Source organism: Colius striatus, chromosome 12 (assembly GCF_028858725.1).
Source record: "Colius striatus isolate bColStr4 chromosome 12, bColStr4.1.hap1, whole genome shotgun sequence".
Taxonomy (NCBI): domain Eukaryota; kingdom Metazoa; phylum Chordata; class Aves; order Coliiformes; family Coliidae; genus Colius; species Colius striatus.
Window position 1 is genome coordinate 11,963,833 of NC_084770.1, and position 16,744 is coordinate 11,980,576.

At 41.8% G+C, this 16,744-nt stretch overlaps 1 protein-coding gene across 8 annotated transcripts in view; it reads left to right on the plus strand.

Annotated features, from left to right (window-relative positions):
- Positions 1-16,744, plus strand: part of TFDP2 (transcription factor Dp-2) — a 55,878-nt gene that overhangs the window by 14,184 nt on the left and 24,950 nt on the right. For 5 of the 8 annotated variants that reach the window (XM_062005492.1, XM_062005490.1, XM_062005495.1 and 2 more), the window contains 4 exons: positions 2,531-2,597; positions 11,714-11,817; positions 14,988-15,109; positions 16,697-16,744. In XM_062005492.1, coding sequence (XP_061861476.1) covers positions 2,531-2,597; positions 11,714-11,817; positions 14,988-15,109; positions 16,697-16,744 — 341 coding nt within the window. The remainder of the gene's footprint in view (positions 1-2,530; positions 2,598-11,713; positions 11,818-14,987; positions 15,110-16,696) is intronic. The other 3 variants (XM_062005496.1, XM_062005497.1, XM_062005498.1) reach the window with 2 other exon arrangements.

Here is a 16,744-nt window from a genome sequence, read left to right on the forward strand (position 1 = left end):
AGCTTTTCTTAAGGCTTGGTTAGGATAATTCTTCTGGAAGAGAAACAAATGCCTTTAGGTCTGCTACACTTCTCATTTAAGATTCCATGAAATTCAAGTTTTTCAAGCTCCTTTAGATACAAAGATTGTAAAATTGAGCAAAGTGCTTCTGTTTACTAGATGCCCTTTACAAATGTGTTCCTAGGACCATCAGGATGAAATTATGTATTTCTATACAAACCAAACTTCTGCTGTCATTTCATATCATTTGGAACATTGAAGTACAAGATACACAAAAAACCCTGAACTCAAATACCTTGTTACATTTCCTTAAATATTGAATCAGTTAATTAATCCAATGCTTTTAGAGAATTTAATGTAAATGAGTTTTTGTAACTGCTGTCATCTTGGACTGACAGTGCATATGTACATCTTCAGTGTTTAATTGAAGCACTGATAGGAATCCATAGTACAGGTGTAAATCTAGAGCTGAAGGTTCAATTGTGAACAAATTACATTGCTGTCTTTGAAGATATTAATGAGAATCATAATTCTTAGCCTTTCTCTTGGAACAAGTTAAGCCCTTTATATTTCACACTTGATAATTATTCCTATGGCTCCCTTGTTCCTTCTCTGAATTGAAATTTTCTCCTGTTTGGGTTCTTGCAGAGGCAGGGTTCCTAGGCAGAAGCTGATACTGCTATTTACTGTGCAAAGGCAGCAGTAGTATGATCCAACAGTGCTGGCTCTTCATCTCGGCTTTGCAGTTGCAGTGCCCTTTCAATGTTCTATGCTACCCAATCTATTGACCTTTTCAACCTCTATTTTAAAGATCTCCTGAAGAGTACATTCTCACTGTAAGCAATCACAGTGACCTCCTACCGCCACATGAGCTTTCGTTGCTGCCCAAGCACCCGGGGGAAAGAATACTGGAATGCTGCTGTTTTCTGTTTGGATCTGCCACCAAAAAGTGACAGGGGCCGTCTGGCAGGGTTTTTCACATATTCTTTCCCACACTCAGACCTAGGCCTTCGTTCCTCTCCCTGTCCTCCTCAGCCCTGCTGCTTTGCCTCTGCGCCGCTGCCACCTGGTGGGAGACAAAAGGGAGAACAGAGAGGGAAAAAGGAGATCTGCTCTGTTTGAATGCAATACCATAGTCTGCAACAACCAGAGCACTAGGTAGTCCGTTGGAAATAGTATACGACCATCTAGCTGAGGGTGAGAGGAAAGAGCAAGTGCGATACAAACAGCGTTAGCGAGACTGATGAACTATATTGAGCATCTCTAAGGACTAGCTTAAAGAAGCACATACTTAGCTCATTTAGGAAATATTTCATGGTCAGAGTATTGCACCAACAGCTGTTTGCATGTTGCTCTTGATGGTGGAACAAGTCTTCACAGAAGTAGTTTCAAAAGAGTCTGTGATACTGCTGTGTGCAGATTTTCCCCTTCAAAAATTACTTCCTGAATACAAGTTCTGTAGTGGAACTGAGCAATTGAATGCTTGTAGTAGGTATTTTTGTACTTACGTAGTTTTACTGTTATATTACTACAGTTTCATTTCCCTGCAATTAAATGAATCTGATATGATATGGTTAAAATTCTATGAGCACCCCAGCATGTGCTCCATTGCTACACATGTCTGTAAAATAAAACAAATCTTTGATCCTTGGTTGTATTATTTTTTCTTAACTTAGATGTCTGAACCCTTTGTTCCAGTTATTTACAGAAGTACTCAAATTTGATTTTAAAAGGAGATTTTATAGTATTTAGTTGAATTGCCTGCTGCTCCAACAGAGCTCAGTCCCTCAACACTTAGCACAGCTGCTGTCCTGGAAGCAACACAAAATGCTTGTGTGAACAGAGGTTACTAAGATGGTGCAAGCATGATGCTCTGAAACTGCAGAACGCCTTACCCTTACTTGCTGAGATCTGATGGACTTTCTATATCTTCCCTCCCTTGTCCAGGAACAGTGATCTTGCATTTTTCTATACAGACTCCACCTTTCTCTGCTTTTTGTACCTGCCAAACTGTGAGATGCACCATTCTGTATGTGATTTAAGTTCTCCATGTCTCTAGTAATTTACCTTCAGGGTGAGCCAGTTTATCTCTGAAGACTAGGGAATGTGCATCAGCAGTCCCATCTCCTCAGACCTGTAGGCTGTGCAGCTTAGTACTAAGCGTACTGGACATGGGGCAGATTTCTGCTGTGTTTTTGGTGGCAGGTGCTCTGTTTGACTTGGAGGAGACAGCAACTTGCAAGATAATAGCCAGAATGCACTTCTTGGGTCATGTATAGGACAGTATCGGAATATTTACGGGTTTTTTTAGCTAAGAACTTGGTTAAAATTAGACTTTGTCTTCATCTATACACAGTAAATGTCTTGGGTCTTTTGCTTTGAATCTCACACTCTTGTTAGACGCTACTCCCCGTAGCATTACGATGTTTCAGAAATGCAGAACAGATTACTTTTGTGATACTGTTAGTTGCATACTAGAAAACACAGAAAGGTTTATCATCTCTTAAGACTTCAAAAATGTTTTGTTTAGGTTGGTGTGACTTCCACAAATGGAGACTTGAAAGGATTTATAGATCAGAACCAGAGTCCAACAAAAGGTAAGAGAATTCTATTTGTATATGTAGAAAAAAACCCCAAACCTACATTAAGGCATTTCTCTCTTATTTTTCCTAAATTAGTGTTATTGCTGATTTCACTGTATATGGTTGGTTCCATTTTGGGAGACTCAGAATTTAAATGTTCAAAATATATTTCATACATACACACTAGTAGATGTCTTATTGTTGACGTGCACATGTCAGTAACAAAGACTGGAAGACCTTCAGGTTTTCAGAGGGAAAAAGATAGTGTAGTAAAACTAATTAGAGTATAAAATAAGCCCTTTTTTCTTTTCTTGATGGTGAATAGTGTGCTGAATTTCCTGATTTCCACCCTACCCTTAAAGTTCCCAGATTCTGTAGCAGTTCCAGATGGGAGAGAGGTTAAGCATGACTTCATGGTACTTTTGTAAGCATTCTGGACAATTATAATTATATTTTGTCTTATTCTGTTTTCATCTTAATATTTCTGGATTTATCACGTTTGACTAAAAACAGAACAGCTATAAGATCACAGTAAAATAAATTGCAGCCCTGTGTCAATACTAGAACTAAGTTGAGGATTTACATACAGTTCAGGAAATGCTTTGATCAACCTAAGTAAATACTGGTTTGCTGTTACCCACTTCAATAAACAAGAGCACACATTAGCTGCAAGAATGATTTTTCATTTGTCATGACAGTTTAGGTGCATCAGACTTCAGGGTCTGTAAAAATTAAAGAGTCTAAACAGAAAATGGCTAGAGGTACAGTATCTTCCTGCTTTTCTAAACTCTACAAAACCCCACAGACTGGTTTTAGGCCTTTGAAAACTGTTTTCTTTTGTACACAGGTGAGATAATTGCCTTTTGTGTTTCATTATTTTCTAATTATTGTGTCATAATACTAGAGAGAAAGACTAAAGTTAAGTGCAACATTTTCAAATAATTTCTCTGGGACAAGCAATTTATTTGTTCAGGGAATAACTTGACTGAATAACTTCATCAAGCATAGGACATTACTGTTTGCAGTAATATCTCAGTGATTTAGATTTTGCGTCTGGGATGCTGGATTATTACGTGCCTCCATTCTTATTTTCTTAAATGTTATGCTCTAATGATTTTATTTTTTTCTTAACCTTGAGGTATGACTAATAATCACTGACATGTCTGTTGAGATACATCTTGTTCAGACTGGCTTATTCTTCTTGGAGAATCAAATATTCCATAAAAGCTGGAAAAACTCTCCAGCGAGTATCTAAGCTGTCTCTTACTTTCAATCTGAAGTATCCTTTACTTACTTCTGGCATGTCTACTGTTGAACTCTGGAAATTAAGAAAGGGAGAAGAAATTCCAGGCATTCAGATCCACTATCTCTTAACACGGCTTTGCAAACTTCCTGATGAATACAGTTTTTATTGTTCCATCCATTATTTCAGTTAACTCATCTGCTGTAGTAAAAAATGAAGGCAATTTATTGCTACATATCTAACCTGCCTTCATAGTGTCCTTAGACTAAAGCATGATGGGTTTATGGTATGTTCAAGAGCAAAAATGAGAGGCCATTTGCTCAAATAAGGATCTTCTGGAACGCATCAGAATTCAAGTGCTAGAAATTTTAGTTCTGAAAATTTTCTCTTTTGTTTTTCTTTCAAAAAAAAAAATTTTGTGATGTGTGTTTGTTATTTGCCTCTATCACAAAATTAACCAATTTAGTACCAATATTGCATTGAAGGAACACTTCATATTCCAGTACTGAGCCATGAACACATAGAAAATTCCTTGCAAATTGGATTTCTCTTCTTTTTCTAAAAAACCTTTTATTATACTTTGAAATCTGTTGTGTAGTCTTGGTTTTACTGGGTTTAAGTTTGCAAAATGCTGTACTCTTCTAGGTAAACCCATTGGTCTGCCATTTTGCCTGATAGCAGTAGACTGCAGCCTGGATCTTTGGGGATGCTGTTTCAAACTACAAGAGAACATCTTGAAACACCAAATCAGTTGTTGCTCTTTCTGTACCCACACAGCTGCAGTCTCCTCGAGCACCACTGGATATAGTTATGTAGGGGACATTTTCTGGCTTTTTCATGCTGAAAATGTGTAATCAAAACAGCTAATCACTTTACCCTTGTGCTCCAAAATTACTTTCTCTGCCTTTTTTTACATTCACAGGCTTAACATTCAAAATCTGTTTTCTCCCCAAGTTTTTGCCCAGAACCATCTGAAGCAGTTATTGTGTTGCTGTGTTCCAGTGTGGTTTGGATCAGGCTTCATTTATCTTTCCACCACAACCTGTAGTGTCCATACACAACCTCTGGATATTTTCCAGGTTTATTTTGCTAATGGGGAAGTTAATGGTCACAGATTGCTTAGGTGTTGCAATCTAATCTGTAAGTCTTAAAGTACTGCTGTGTCACCTGTGCTGATTTTTAAATCTGAATTACTGTTCCTAATTCCAACCTCTTGACAGGTTGGTTGGTTTATTTGAGGGTTCAATTTGCTTACTGCTTGCTTGTTTCCTATGTTTATTAGTGAATACTATGGTCATATTCTTGTAGCTGTTTTTTGATTCAGGCTTTTTAGAGTAACTTAAGTATTTTTTAATACCTTGTATAGATATCTGGGGAAAAAAGAAGCATTTCTAGTACCCAGTGTATCTAAATGCAACACAGATTTACTAAGGAAGTTGATGTTTTAAATGTGATGATTGCAGAATCAAAGCAAATCTGTAATCCTCATAAATTTGTAATCCTCATAAAAAGACCTAGTGACTAATTCTGAAGCAAACTAGGTTTTTCTTTCTAAATGTGCCTAGAAGAGCTATCACAGTGCTCAGCAGAGCATTAATTAGCTCAGGGTGCTGTTCACTTTGCTCAGTGAACAATTCCCGTTCAAAGGATAATTTACTTTCCTACATTTGCTGCCCTCAACTCATAGGTGACAGGCTTTTTTGTGTAAAGGATCTCCATTTGGAGCTTGTTTCCTCTGCTTGAAATGAATATTCATTGGATCTGAGAGGGGATGCCCCATGCGGATTGCTCCTGACAAACGGCCTGGCAACTTGCTTAACACTAGAGACCACTTGTTGCAAGGATGGTAAAATAATTAGTCCCCTCAGCACAGTCTGGATGTCTCCTTTCTGAAAAGTCATTTTCACTTATGTTTTCACTCTGTCTTTGATGTAGCAGATTCTTATTGTTACATACAAAATTGTTCAGCTATGGCAAGCTTGGTTGACTATGCTTCATTTCCTTATCTGAAAGTACCTGGCAGACTAGTGATTAAAATTATGCCTGTAGGAGACCTGCATTTTAATTCTCTCAGACAGAAAAAATTGGCCCTGGTTCTCATTCCTTACTGAATGAATACTCTTGGGTTATTGAATGCAAAAGGGATGCTTTCTGTTATGGTTTGGAGAAGAGAGTTGACTGTTGCTTCCTCTGCGCAGGGGATAGATCTGTACGTGCATGTTAGGTATTCCCCTACTGTTTTATCATGGATTATGCCTGTTGGGAGAAACTCCTCCTGGTATGTTCCATGCTAGCAAGACTGACGCACTCCTGGGTGTAGGGAGAAGAACTTTGGGGCCTAGTAAGGTTAATTGACATCAACTAAGGTACTCCAATATTCAGGCAAAATCCTTGTTTAAGTAGCAGGATGTCTTTGTGGAGCTGGCCAATCTGGTTGTAATATAATTATCAAGTATAACGGTTCAAGTTAGTTGTTGAATAGGTATAATTTGGGTTTTCAGTACGCTTGATAGTGACAGTTCAGCTGTAGTTTTGGGGTGATTGCTTCACAGTGTGAGTTAAATCAGACATTCTGTGGAGTTCGTGTTGAAAAGTTGCCTGGATTACTGGAACAATTCAAAATTCAATCTATTTGAGATACAGTAAGTTAAACACTCCCAGTTGTGTGATCCTGTTCCTGTATAAAAATGGAAAATCAAGTCTTTTCCTGCTGATTGCAAGCACGGGGCACAGCTGGATTACCACTTGGTCACTTGTGAAGCCACCCCACCTGCCTTCCGTACATCCACATGGATGACTGCAACCCTGAGGGCTTCGTTCTAGTTTAAGGGCTGCCTGATGTGCCCAGTGTTGCAGTAGCCTAGGGACAAAGCCCTATAACATAACCAAGGTTTGCAAGCAGATACTACTTGCAAAATCATTTTAGTAGTGTAAGAAGCTGCTGCTTCTCAGCTGTAAATACGATGAGTTGTGTAGTGCCATCGGGTGAGCAGTCGGTAATTCAGCAACCTGAAACGCGTTAATTTGAGGGATGCGGGAAACTCCAAATTTGAAAGCGACTTCAGATATAAGAGTGCTGCTGCCCGGCCGACACAGAGAGAGACGGGGCCCGGCCAGCGGCCGGGGCCGCAGCTCCTCTGCCGAGGAAGCCCCGCAGCCGTAGCACGCGGCAGCGCCGGCTGCCGGCGGCTCTCGTGGGACCGGCCGCCACGCACCGCTCTGTGGGCGTTCGGGGACGGCAGCGCGGGCCCAGCGGCACCGGCGGGACGCGCCGCCACGTGCCCGGCTGCGGCTCGCTCGGCGCGCGATTGCTCCTGCCTGGCCCCGCCGCACGCGGCTCCCGGGCACAAAGGCGAGGCGGTGGGCGCGGGCGGCGCGGCGGGGCCCGGTTGCGGGCTCGGAGCCCGGCGCGGCGGCGCCCGGCCGGCGGACAGGGACCTGGGGGTGCTGGGGGGAGCAGGGTGGCCGTGAGCCACCTATAGGCCCTTGCCATGAGGATGGCTGTCGGTATCCAGGGCTGCGTGTGGAGGGATGTTGGGAGCAGGTCGAGGGAGGTGACCCTTCTCCTCTGCTCAGCCGCTGCTGGAGTACGGGGTTGTGTTATGGGGCTCCCCAGTGAAAGAGCCACTGACAGAGTGGAGAGAGTCCAGTTGAGGGTCACTAAGATGATGAAGGGAGTGGAACATCTCTTGTGTGAAGCTGAGGGAGCTGGGACCGAAGTCTGGAGGTGTCTCGGGAGAACTTAAACCTATATATATAAATACCTGAGAGGAAGGTGCATAGAGGATAGAGCCCCAGGGTCTTTTCAGTGGTGCCCAACAATGAGATCAGGGGCAGCACAGACTGAAACACAAAGTTTGCTCTGACCATCAGGGAACACTTTTTTTCACTGTGAGGGTGAACAACACTGGCACAGGTTGTGCAGAAAGGTTGCAGAGTCTTCTCCATCCTTCAATATACTCAGAAGCTGGATGTGGTCCTGGGCAGCCTGCTCAGGGGGCTTAGACAAGATTACTTCAGGAAGTCCCTCCCAACCGTTCTGTCTTTGTCTGCAGATTCTTGTAACTTTGCTTGTAAGTACATACTTACACCGAGAATAGTTAGTTTAGGTTGGGGGGTATTGATGGGTTTAAATGTGAGTTAATGTCTTTCACAGACTTGAGAACATGGGGTTTGATAAAATTATTACAGTTAACAGCAAAACCAGAAAAATCAGTAGAAATTATCATGGAGGCTTCATTTTGGGGAAAAATCTTACCAAATGTTGAACTGTAAAACTCCTAATGAGAATTTTTTTTCTGAAAAAAAACCCTAACAAAGTTATTTTATTCAAAACTCATAGCTGCTCGCAGGAATGAAGAGGTATTGCAGCTGATACAAATGGACACGTGTCTAACAAGGAATAACTTCTATTTTATAGGTTGCATTTTTAATTCTATTCTTTCCAAGGTCTCATTTTGACAAGCTTTTAGTTTACTTTAGAAGTACTTTACATATATGACCTAGAAGTAAAGGGATATTCCCTCCCCTCTTCCCAGGCTCACACACCTGATCCTGGTGTCTTCTCCTCATCCCCCCTGAGTGGCACAGGGAGACAGGGGTTCAGTCAGCCCTGGTCCAATGGCTCCTGCTGCTTGTCTTGCCTCAGGGCAGGAAGACACCTCACCATCTGCTCCAGTACAGGGTCCCTCACACATTAAGCATTCCTTCATGGGCTGCTCTGATGTACGTTCATCCTGAGGGCTACAGCTCTTCTCCGCCTCCTGTGTGTGTCTCTGGGGCCCACAGGCTCTCCAGCATGGCCTGCGCCATGGCCACCTCCTCACAGTGTCCTGCCTGTCCGGGCACACTCAGCCACTGGCACGAGGCCCTCCCAGAGATATGGGTGACTGTCAGTCCCACCATTACTCTCCGTGAGTCACAGGGTGACAGCTGCTCTGTGTCTGCAGGCTGCAGGGGAGTCTGTGGTCCAATGTTTCTCCATCCTTTCTCCTTCTGTGACTTTGGGATCCCCACAGTAAGAGACTGAAAATGCCTGAAGTACACTGAAGTCTGCCTCGTTTTGTTTTCTACACAACTCTTTGATTTCCTGTATTTCTAGATATGTATGTGCTTCTACAGACTGTGGAATTTTTCACATTCGGTTTATAGGCTAGTAAGGTTATGCAACAAGCAAGTAAAGAAATGTGCCAAGAAAAAATATACATACTAACAACATGTCAGTAATTCAGGTTTCCTATGCACTTTTATTATATTGTATCCTGATCTTGAATTTCAGTTTTAGTGTAACAGAGACCCTGAGGACACATCACGTGTTACTGCAAAATATTCTAATAGACTTCTGATATTTCACAACTCTGAACTGGTGGGTTTTTGAGCAACAGGCTGGATTATTTTAAATGACTGTTCACCGATACACTTTGAAAAATGTGGATGTTTGTTTCAGAGCTCTGAATATGACATTGAAATTCCCAACACTTCCCTGGTGTTTTGTCTAAAAACTGAAGCCTTTCTTTGTTGATGCAGGCATTGTGTGTGACCCCAGCTGGTTGGTCTGTGCTTTCCATCAGCTATGGTTTCCTTCAAACTGGCTATGACAGATTCTATAGATTCTCTGGTTGAAGTTGTTTCTCACTATCTTTGCAACTAAGCTGCAGGCCTAACAGATTTAGTTATACAGGAAAAAAATCACTGAAGCCTCTTTAGTTTCATATTTGCATAGGAGTCCATGTTTGTGTGAAGTGAAGCTATTTAGGGTGCTGCAGGATTTGGAGTTAAGTCATGTGGCATGGTTAGTGTGTACTTGTGAGCACCATGTACATAAACATAACAACTTTGTTCTGTGACTGCTTGAAGCTCAAGACCATTTAAATCGATTCTTTTCTTTGTGCATGCAAGTAAAAATATTTTGCAAATGCCAGGAAGAGCAATCCTTAGGTGTTGATCATGTTTTTCTAAATACCAAAGAATAGCAACACTGTTTTTTTCTCCATGAGAAACAGCAACAGTGGTGACGGAGGGATGGAAAAAGAAGTTCTGTAGAAGCAAAGTGGTTTTGCTGTGAGAGAAACATACGTGTGCCCACTGCCATTTTTCCTTTGAATTTGCATCAGTGACAAGCACACTCGGTTTGGGCTGAGTTTATAGCTATTGCAGTTAAAGCCTCTCGATGAGACTTCTAAGTGAGTTTCTTTCCCATGTGCTCAGTTTTCTCTAGGTAAAATGGGAATAATGACACTGGCCTCCTTTGTGCTTTGAAAGTGCTGCTGAGAAATGTTATATAAGGATTGAGTATTATTATACAAATCATTCTGGTTTGATCCATCTCTGCTGACCTTTTCCATCATGCAGTAAGATTACCGTGACCGGAGGCCGATGGCTCTCATTGTGCTCAGCTTATCACTGTGCTGGGCTGGTTTGCAGTGCAACAGAAAGCAGTGTAATCTTTTTCTGTCCCCAAATAATGGGTGTTATTAGAAGTTGGCATTTATTTGGAATTTCATCATGTTTAAGCCTTTACATTTTCTATGTGATAATCAGTTTGGTAATATTTCTGTTTAAGTAGAATACAGAAATCTGTCGAGTTTTAGATGATCTACAAACAGTGTAGGATATATTTCCTCCTGTTGTTGTTTCTGTGTTTTATAAATAAGGCTTGAAGAGACTGTTGTTGATGCTCGCTGTTTTGCAATACTAACTTGCCTTCTAAACCTTAGCAATTAGCAACTCCTCAGCAAAGAGAGGAGCACTACCCTCAGAAATGTGGTGTAAAATAGAACCATGTCATCTTAGCAAGCACGTGCCTGCTCTGAGCTGGCTGTACCCATGTGGGCAGTTTGTGATGTTTTGTTGTGCTGTGACCTGTCCTGAGCAGCACCTGCTGTGTCCCCTGGAGGGGCACAGGTGGAACACCACTCCTGGAAGTTGGATGTCTCTTTATTTAGTGAAGAGTTAGTGCTGCTGGCAACACTGATTGCAGAATGTCTCTTCAGGTTTGGGTACTGATGTGATATATTTGGAAATGCATTCATTTTTTTGCAGCCACACTGTCCATATAGGCGTGTTCGCTGCTCTGAGTGGCTGTTGTACAGCAGTTTGAGCACTCGTGGTCTAATGGTAATGCTGCATGATGGTTTTGATTAAGACATTGAGTCTGAATAACCAAGACTGCAAGACAGGATTGGCAATAGAGGAGGAGCAGCATTTATGATGCTCTGGGCACAAAACAGTGCTTCTCTGTGTGAAGGCAGGAAGAGTTAGATCTGTAAGCAGTACGGACTCACCAAAATGATAAACATCTTCGGATGAGAATGCAGTGGGTTAGGGATGCTGTGGTTGGCTTCATCTTGACATCCAGCTGCCTGCTCTTATTTCGTCAGGCAAGTTGTAAAGGAGTCACTGACACTGTCTGTGCTGGGATAGGCTGTGACAGGCTTAATTCACTGGTGTTCATAGAATACTTTAATCAGCTGGGGAATGGTTAAGGCTATGAAAACATATGGGTCCATATTTTGTGCGTGTGCTTATGATTATAAATAGGATTTGTATGCTGAATTCTTTCTAGAAGTATCCTCATTAATTTAGACTTCTAATGCTGAGGCGTGGCAGGCTGTGTGCTCCGTTTCTTCTTAGGCAAGAAGAAATTGTTTCTGGAAATGAAATACGCATAATTTACAAGGTAGAGTGGTGAGGGTGTAGTTTTGTGAGGTGTCCTTGCGGTGTGCTGAAAGCCCAGGAGGCTGTTGTGTGCGGGCGTGTTTGCAGTGTATGACACAACAGCTAACCTGATTCCAGAATGGTAACACGATGTGAGAATTTGCCAAAGCGTTATTCATAGGTTGCTAAGGAGGTAATTTAAAACTCTTTTTACTGCTTTTTTTTTTTTTAGGTAATATTTCAATAATCACATTGCCAGTTCCCAGCACCAACTCCCCAACTAAGATTTTGCCAAAAACCTTAGGACCAATCAATGTGAATGTTGGACCCCAAATGGTAAGTTTTGAGCTCATTTGTGTAACTTCCTGTTGATGGAGAGGGCGAAGCCGGCGCTGTGAGCAGTGCCGAGAAGGTGCAGCAGCGGCTGCAGGGGCTGTGCCTGGGCCGGAGGGGGCAGGGCCAGTGGCTGCCGGCGGGACCGCTCCCCGCAGATGTGGCCGCGGGCACCCCTGGCTTCCTGGCTCTGCGCAGGCTGAACCAGCTTCACCCGTTGACATTTTAACCATTACTCAGAAGTGTGTTACAAGGCAAAAAAATGTCCGTAAGTCATGTTCTCACCGGTGAATCTCCAGCATTGCCAAAGGCTAAATGTCTCGCATGTGTTGCTAGAGATTTAAGCTGTTGAAACTGCTCTTCTTAAGATTGTCCTTTACTGTCACTGATAACTCCATACAAGGTGTGGTGCTGATTCAGGGATTTTGATTCTGGGTTTGAGAAAAATTTCTGGTTTTCTGGTGGCCAAAGAACTGAAAGACAATACAGTAAATCCAGTGAACCCTGTCTAGTAGCCTGGTGCCTACTTGCCAAGCATGTACAAGAACCATTTAATGTCTTTTTAGAAATAATTGTGGTGGGTCTTTTTCACATCAGAAGTTCCTGCTGTTCTTCAATGGCTTATCCAGTTGGACAGATGGGCACAAGCGTTACAGCCAGGCCCCCTGGCCTGCATTCACTACTGTGTAGAGCTCTCCATCTGAAGTACTTAGCCACAGGCTGCCAGACAGAGTGGTCCTCAGGGCAGGATGCAAATATTGCTAGAGCATGTGCCCTGTGACATTTCACTGGAATGGTTCTACTACAAAAGATGCAATTTGTGAGTGCACTAAACAACAGCAAAGAACAGTAAAGAGCAGTTAATGCAGTTGCTACTTATATGAGTGACTTCTCAAGGCCCTACTTTTGGGTTAAATGAATCCTAGTGACAGTTTAGGTTCTATACCAGGTAGATGCTGCAAAAGCTACTGCATTGTGGGAGACACACACATTTTATTTAGTTATTTTCATTTTAGAATTATCTTATTCTGCTGCTTCACGAGGATAGGTCTATATTCAGAAAACATTAAATAGACATTCACACAGGTCTCCTAAAGACATCCAGTGTATGGCTGTGTTGTGCCCCAGACAATTTAAAATAGAATGTTCCCAAGTTCTTACTAGTAGGATTGTTAGTGCTCCTTTGGCACCTCACCTCAGTCAGGAGTACCCTGCTGCCGTGAGGAGTTTTGGGTTTATTTACCTGCTGTAGGCAGCAGCCCTGGGGCTGCTCCAGGCCCTTCAAACCCTCCCCACTGCCCCAGGGTCTGTAGTGTGAGCTCAGAAGGGGACCAGCAGGCTGAATCACTGGAGTGGGGCTCTCCAGGCAACCAAATCAGCACCATTTGTGGGCTGGATTCTTGTGTTTGGATGTTTCTTACAGGTTATTTTAATTCATTCTGTAGGTGTAAATTTAGCAACATAAGTATTGATAAAATGTTAATGCTTAATTACAGGGATTTAGCACATCCTACAGATGCTCTGTTTGCTAAATTAGGGTGAGGTTTTCTTTTTCTGATTTATGGTATGTAGGGAATTTAGGTGAGTACTTCAGGCACGCTGGAAAAATGTTTGCTGTTAAGAGAAGATGGAGTTAGTCCTCTGAAAACACTCCGTGCAGTACTTTTTGTGCAAGCAAACATTCAACTGTAAATTGAGAAGTGGCACTGAAATAAGTGATTGGTGTGCCTGGGACATGTGTGTCCTGCAGCCTCCTCGACAAGCTGCAGCCTGTGAGGGGCTCCTGGAGCACTGCTCGTGCCCACCCCACTAGGTGGCACCGAGGGACAGGCAGACACAGGAGGAGCTTTGTGCTTCGGGATCACCCCAGGGGGATTTTGCCACCTCAGTTTATTGTAGGGGTTGGCACAAGAAAATTATGAGGAGATTGAACATCAGCCACTCATTTTGTGACACGTTTATCTGTGATTCACAGGACATCAGTAGAGCAATGTGAAACCTTAGAGAGGGTGGAATGTGGTGAAAGGCAGCTCAGTATGCAAAATGTTTACCACCTTCTCTCCCTGGCATGTGTCTGCCATATGCTGGCAGAACCATATGCTTGTTATCACAAAGAGATGTTATTTATAATGCTGCAAGAAATTGATGTAAAAAGTTACTGGACTGGATCAATGTTTAAGTGAAATATCGTGTTGCTGATTCTTACTTACATACTAGTGCTACAGCAGTGCTGAACTTAGGCAAGCTTTTAATCATTCTATTACAAAGCATTTCTGAATTGAAGGCAATGTAGCAGTAGTTTGGTAAATGCTGATAAAAGTTACTATCTTTCCTGTCCCTGCACACAGCATATAAAGCAGTAAGCCACACACCTGTTGTTCTCCAGTATCAACCAGTATATGTCTTTTACCTGTCTCTTGCTTTTCCTGAATTTCTGTTTTCACTTGTTTCTGTCAAGTTATCTGCTTGCAAAATTAAATAAGATAAATTTATGTATTTAAGATAAAAAAATCTATATGTATAATCATGGTATCAGGAGGGATGTGTGAAGTAATGCTTAATGAGCTAAAGAAATGAGAAACTCTTCAGATACCATTTTCTGTGCTTATTGAAACAATATTGGTAGATACCAAAGAAAGCATCTGCTGTATACTTATGTGAGTATTAAGTAATCTAAGTGATAAAGAAAACTACACAGCTTAATACAGTCAGTGCTCAAAAATGTCAATAACAAATGCAGTAAAGTAAAAAAGTTAAAAAATAAGGTGTACAAGTAAAAAGCATTGTCCAGGAAGCTTTGATATGAATCTTACCATGCTGGAATCAAAATAGTTTAACGTGGTTTATTTTAAAGAATACACACACTCACACTGTTTCATCTAAACACTATCTAAATTCTTCTGGTGAGCTACATTATGAATTTAGATGAGATTTAAAAGCTGAGATCAACCATTGTACGTATAATTTCACCATGTTTGAGAAAATGCAAATTCTATCTAGACTTTACATCTAGCATTATTAGCTTGCTGGAGTGACATCTCTGTATTTGGACTGCAGCTTATATCTGACACAGAATTGGTTTTTTTCTTAGTACCATGCTTACTGTGAAGTTTGGGCTGTGGTAACCTCTCTTTTCTTAGGACAGCTGTGGTCTTTATTTCTAAATTTCATAGATCATAAGCACATCACAAAGACTGACCAATTCAGGGAGCGTTCTGATTGAGAGTCCATACAACCCAGCTCCAACAATGGTCACACAGACACACATAACCGAAGCTTCTGGCTGGGCCTCAGGGTAAGATTTTTGTTTTACTTAAACACGTTTGAGGATTTGTTCTGGCCTTTTTCTTTATTTATACTGTTGGATCTGTATGTTGGCTTACAGCTTCTAGTAAGTACTGGTATTAACACCAGTACTGCTGAGCTTATTGGTCTCAAGACAGACATAGTGCTTTGCCACTGAGAATTATGAAGTAATCTATTTCCCCATCTAGGTTAATTTTTCTAATCAGTGATGAATGTCAGTAGTACCTTTCCAGCTTTAGAAGCAGGGAAACGGAGCATGTAAGAAACAGCAGAAATGAGAGTGTAATGTTGAAACCTTGAATTTATTCGTTCTGTGCTGTAAGCAAAGACTATCATAGGCTTGTACATCCCAATCTCTATATTTCTATCTTAGTCAATAAGCTGCATGCCTGGCTGAGTGTTTTTAAGATGGATTTTTTTTTTGCTGAGTATGAGTTTATTTAGGTTTCTTAAGCTTTATGCAAACCCACTGATGGAGACTCTCAGAGAGAAGCCTGGTCACAGTGGATCAGCCAGCACCACCCTTGTGTTTCTATACTCTCACAGTCTAGACACAGGACTTCCAATGAGCTTAAATATTGTTTTATCCCAAAAAAGGAGCCTGATGTTCTCTAGACTGGCCCGTCAGTACTGATCCATGCAGAAGTCTATACCATAGGTCAGATTTTCATCTGAAGAACAGAGATGAGGCAGGGTCTGTGGCATTACCAAACCTAAGCGGCAAGCCACTGCTGAAGGCTGTTCCAGAGGACTACAAGTCAGGACTCCTCGTTTTACCCATTATTTACTCCACAGATTCCAAGTTATCTCCAAATTCCAATGAGTCTGGAGCATGTTGCTCCTCCCAGCCCAAGGTGCCGGGCACGCCCAAGCACCATGGACAGGGCCCACACGGGCTCCAAAGCAAGCGGTTCTGTTCAGCTCCCCTCAGAACCGTGTCAGGCCTTTCACTGCGTTAAGTATCTGCTGTGCACTCTGGATTTGAAACTGCAGGAATAGCTCAGGGTTTCTAAAACAGAACTGATAGGTCTCAAGAAATGTGCATTATATCAGCTGCAAGATAAAATACAAGTTGGGCAATAAAACAGAAGTTTGCTACCCCTGTGCAAACTCATGTCAGCTACCTCCTCAGCATAGCTCCCCTCAGCTCTTATATGAATATGTTTAGTGTTTTACCTGGTTTTTTTTTTTGTTTAAAGATATGAAGACATTTGGTGTCCTGAAAACACAGGATATAACTTCTGTGCTGTTTAAAGGCATTTTTCTCCATTTCATGTGGAGGAATTTTAAATAGGAATTTTCAATGAAGCCCAGCATCTCCTTTTAGATGGGATTTGGTTGTCTACCTCACATCAGCACTTCGTCTAGTTCCAGACTGGAAAAAGAACTTGTTTGGCAGCTCTGACAATCTCCAAAGTCCTAACAACCTTCTCTGAAATTTTGTCAAGTTGCATGTGCTATTCTCTCATTTCAGTAAACACATAACAGCAAACCTAGCTAGACCCCACATACGTTGATTCTGTTGGTCTAAATATTTTACGTTATTTTCATCTAAGTTTGAATTTTCTTTTCTTAGGGACAGAAAGCGGAGTCGAGAATTTATAGAATCAGAATTTTCAGAAAG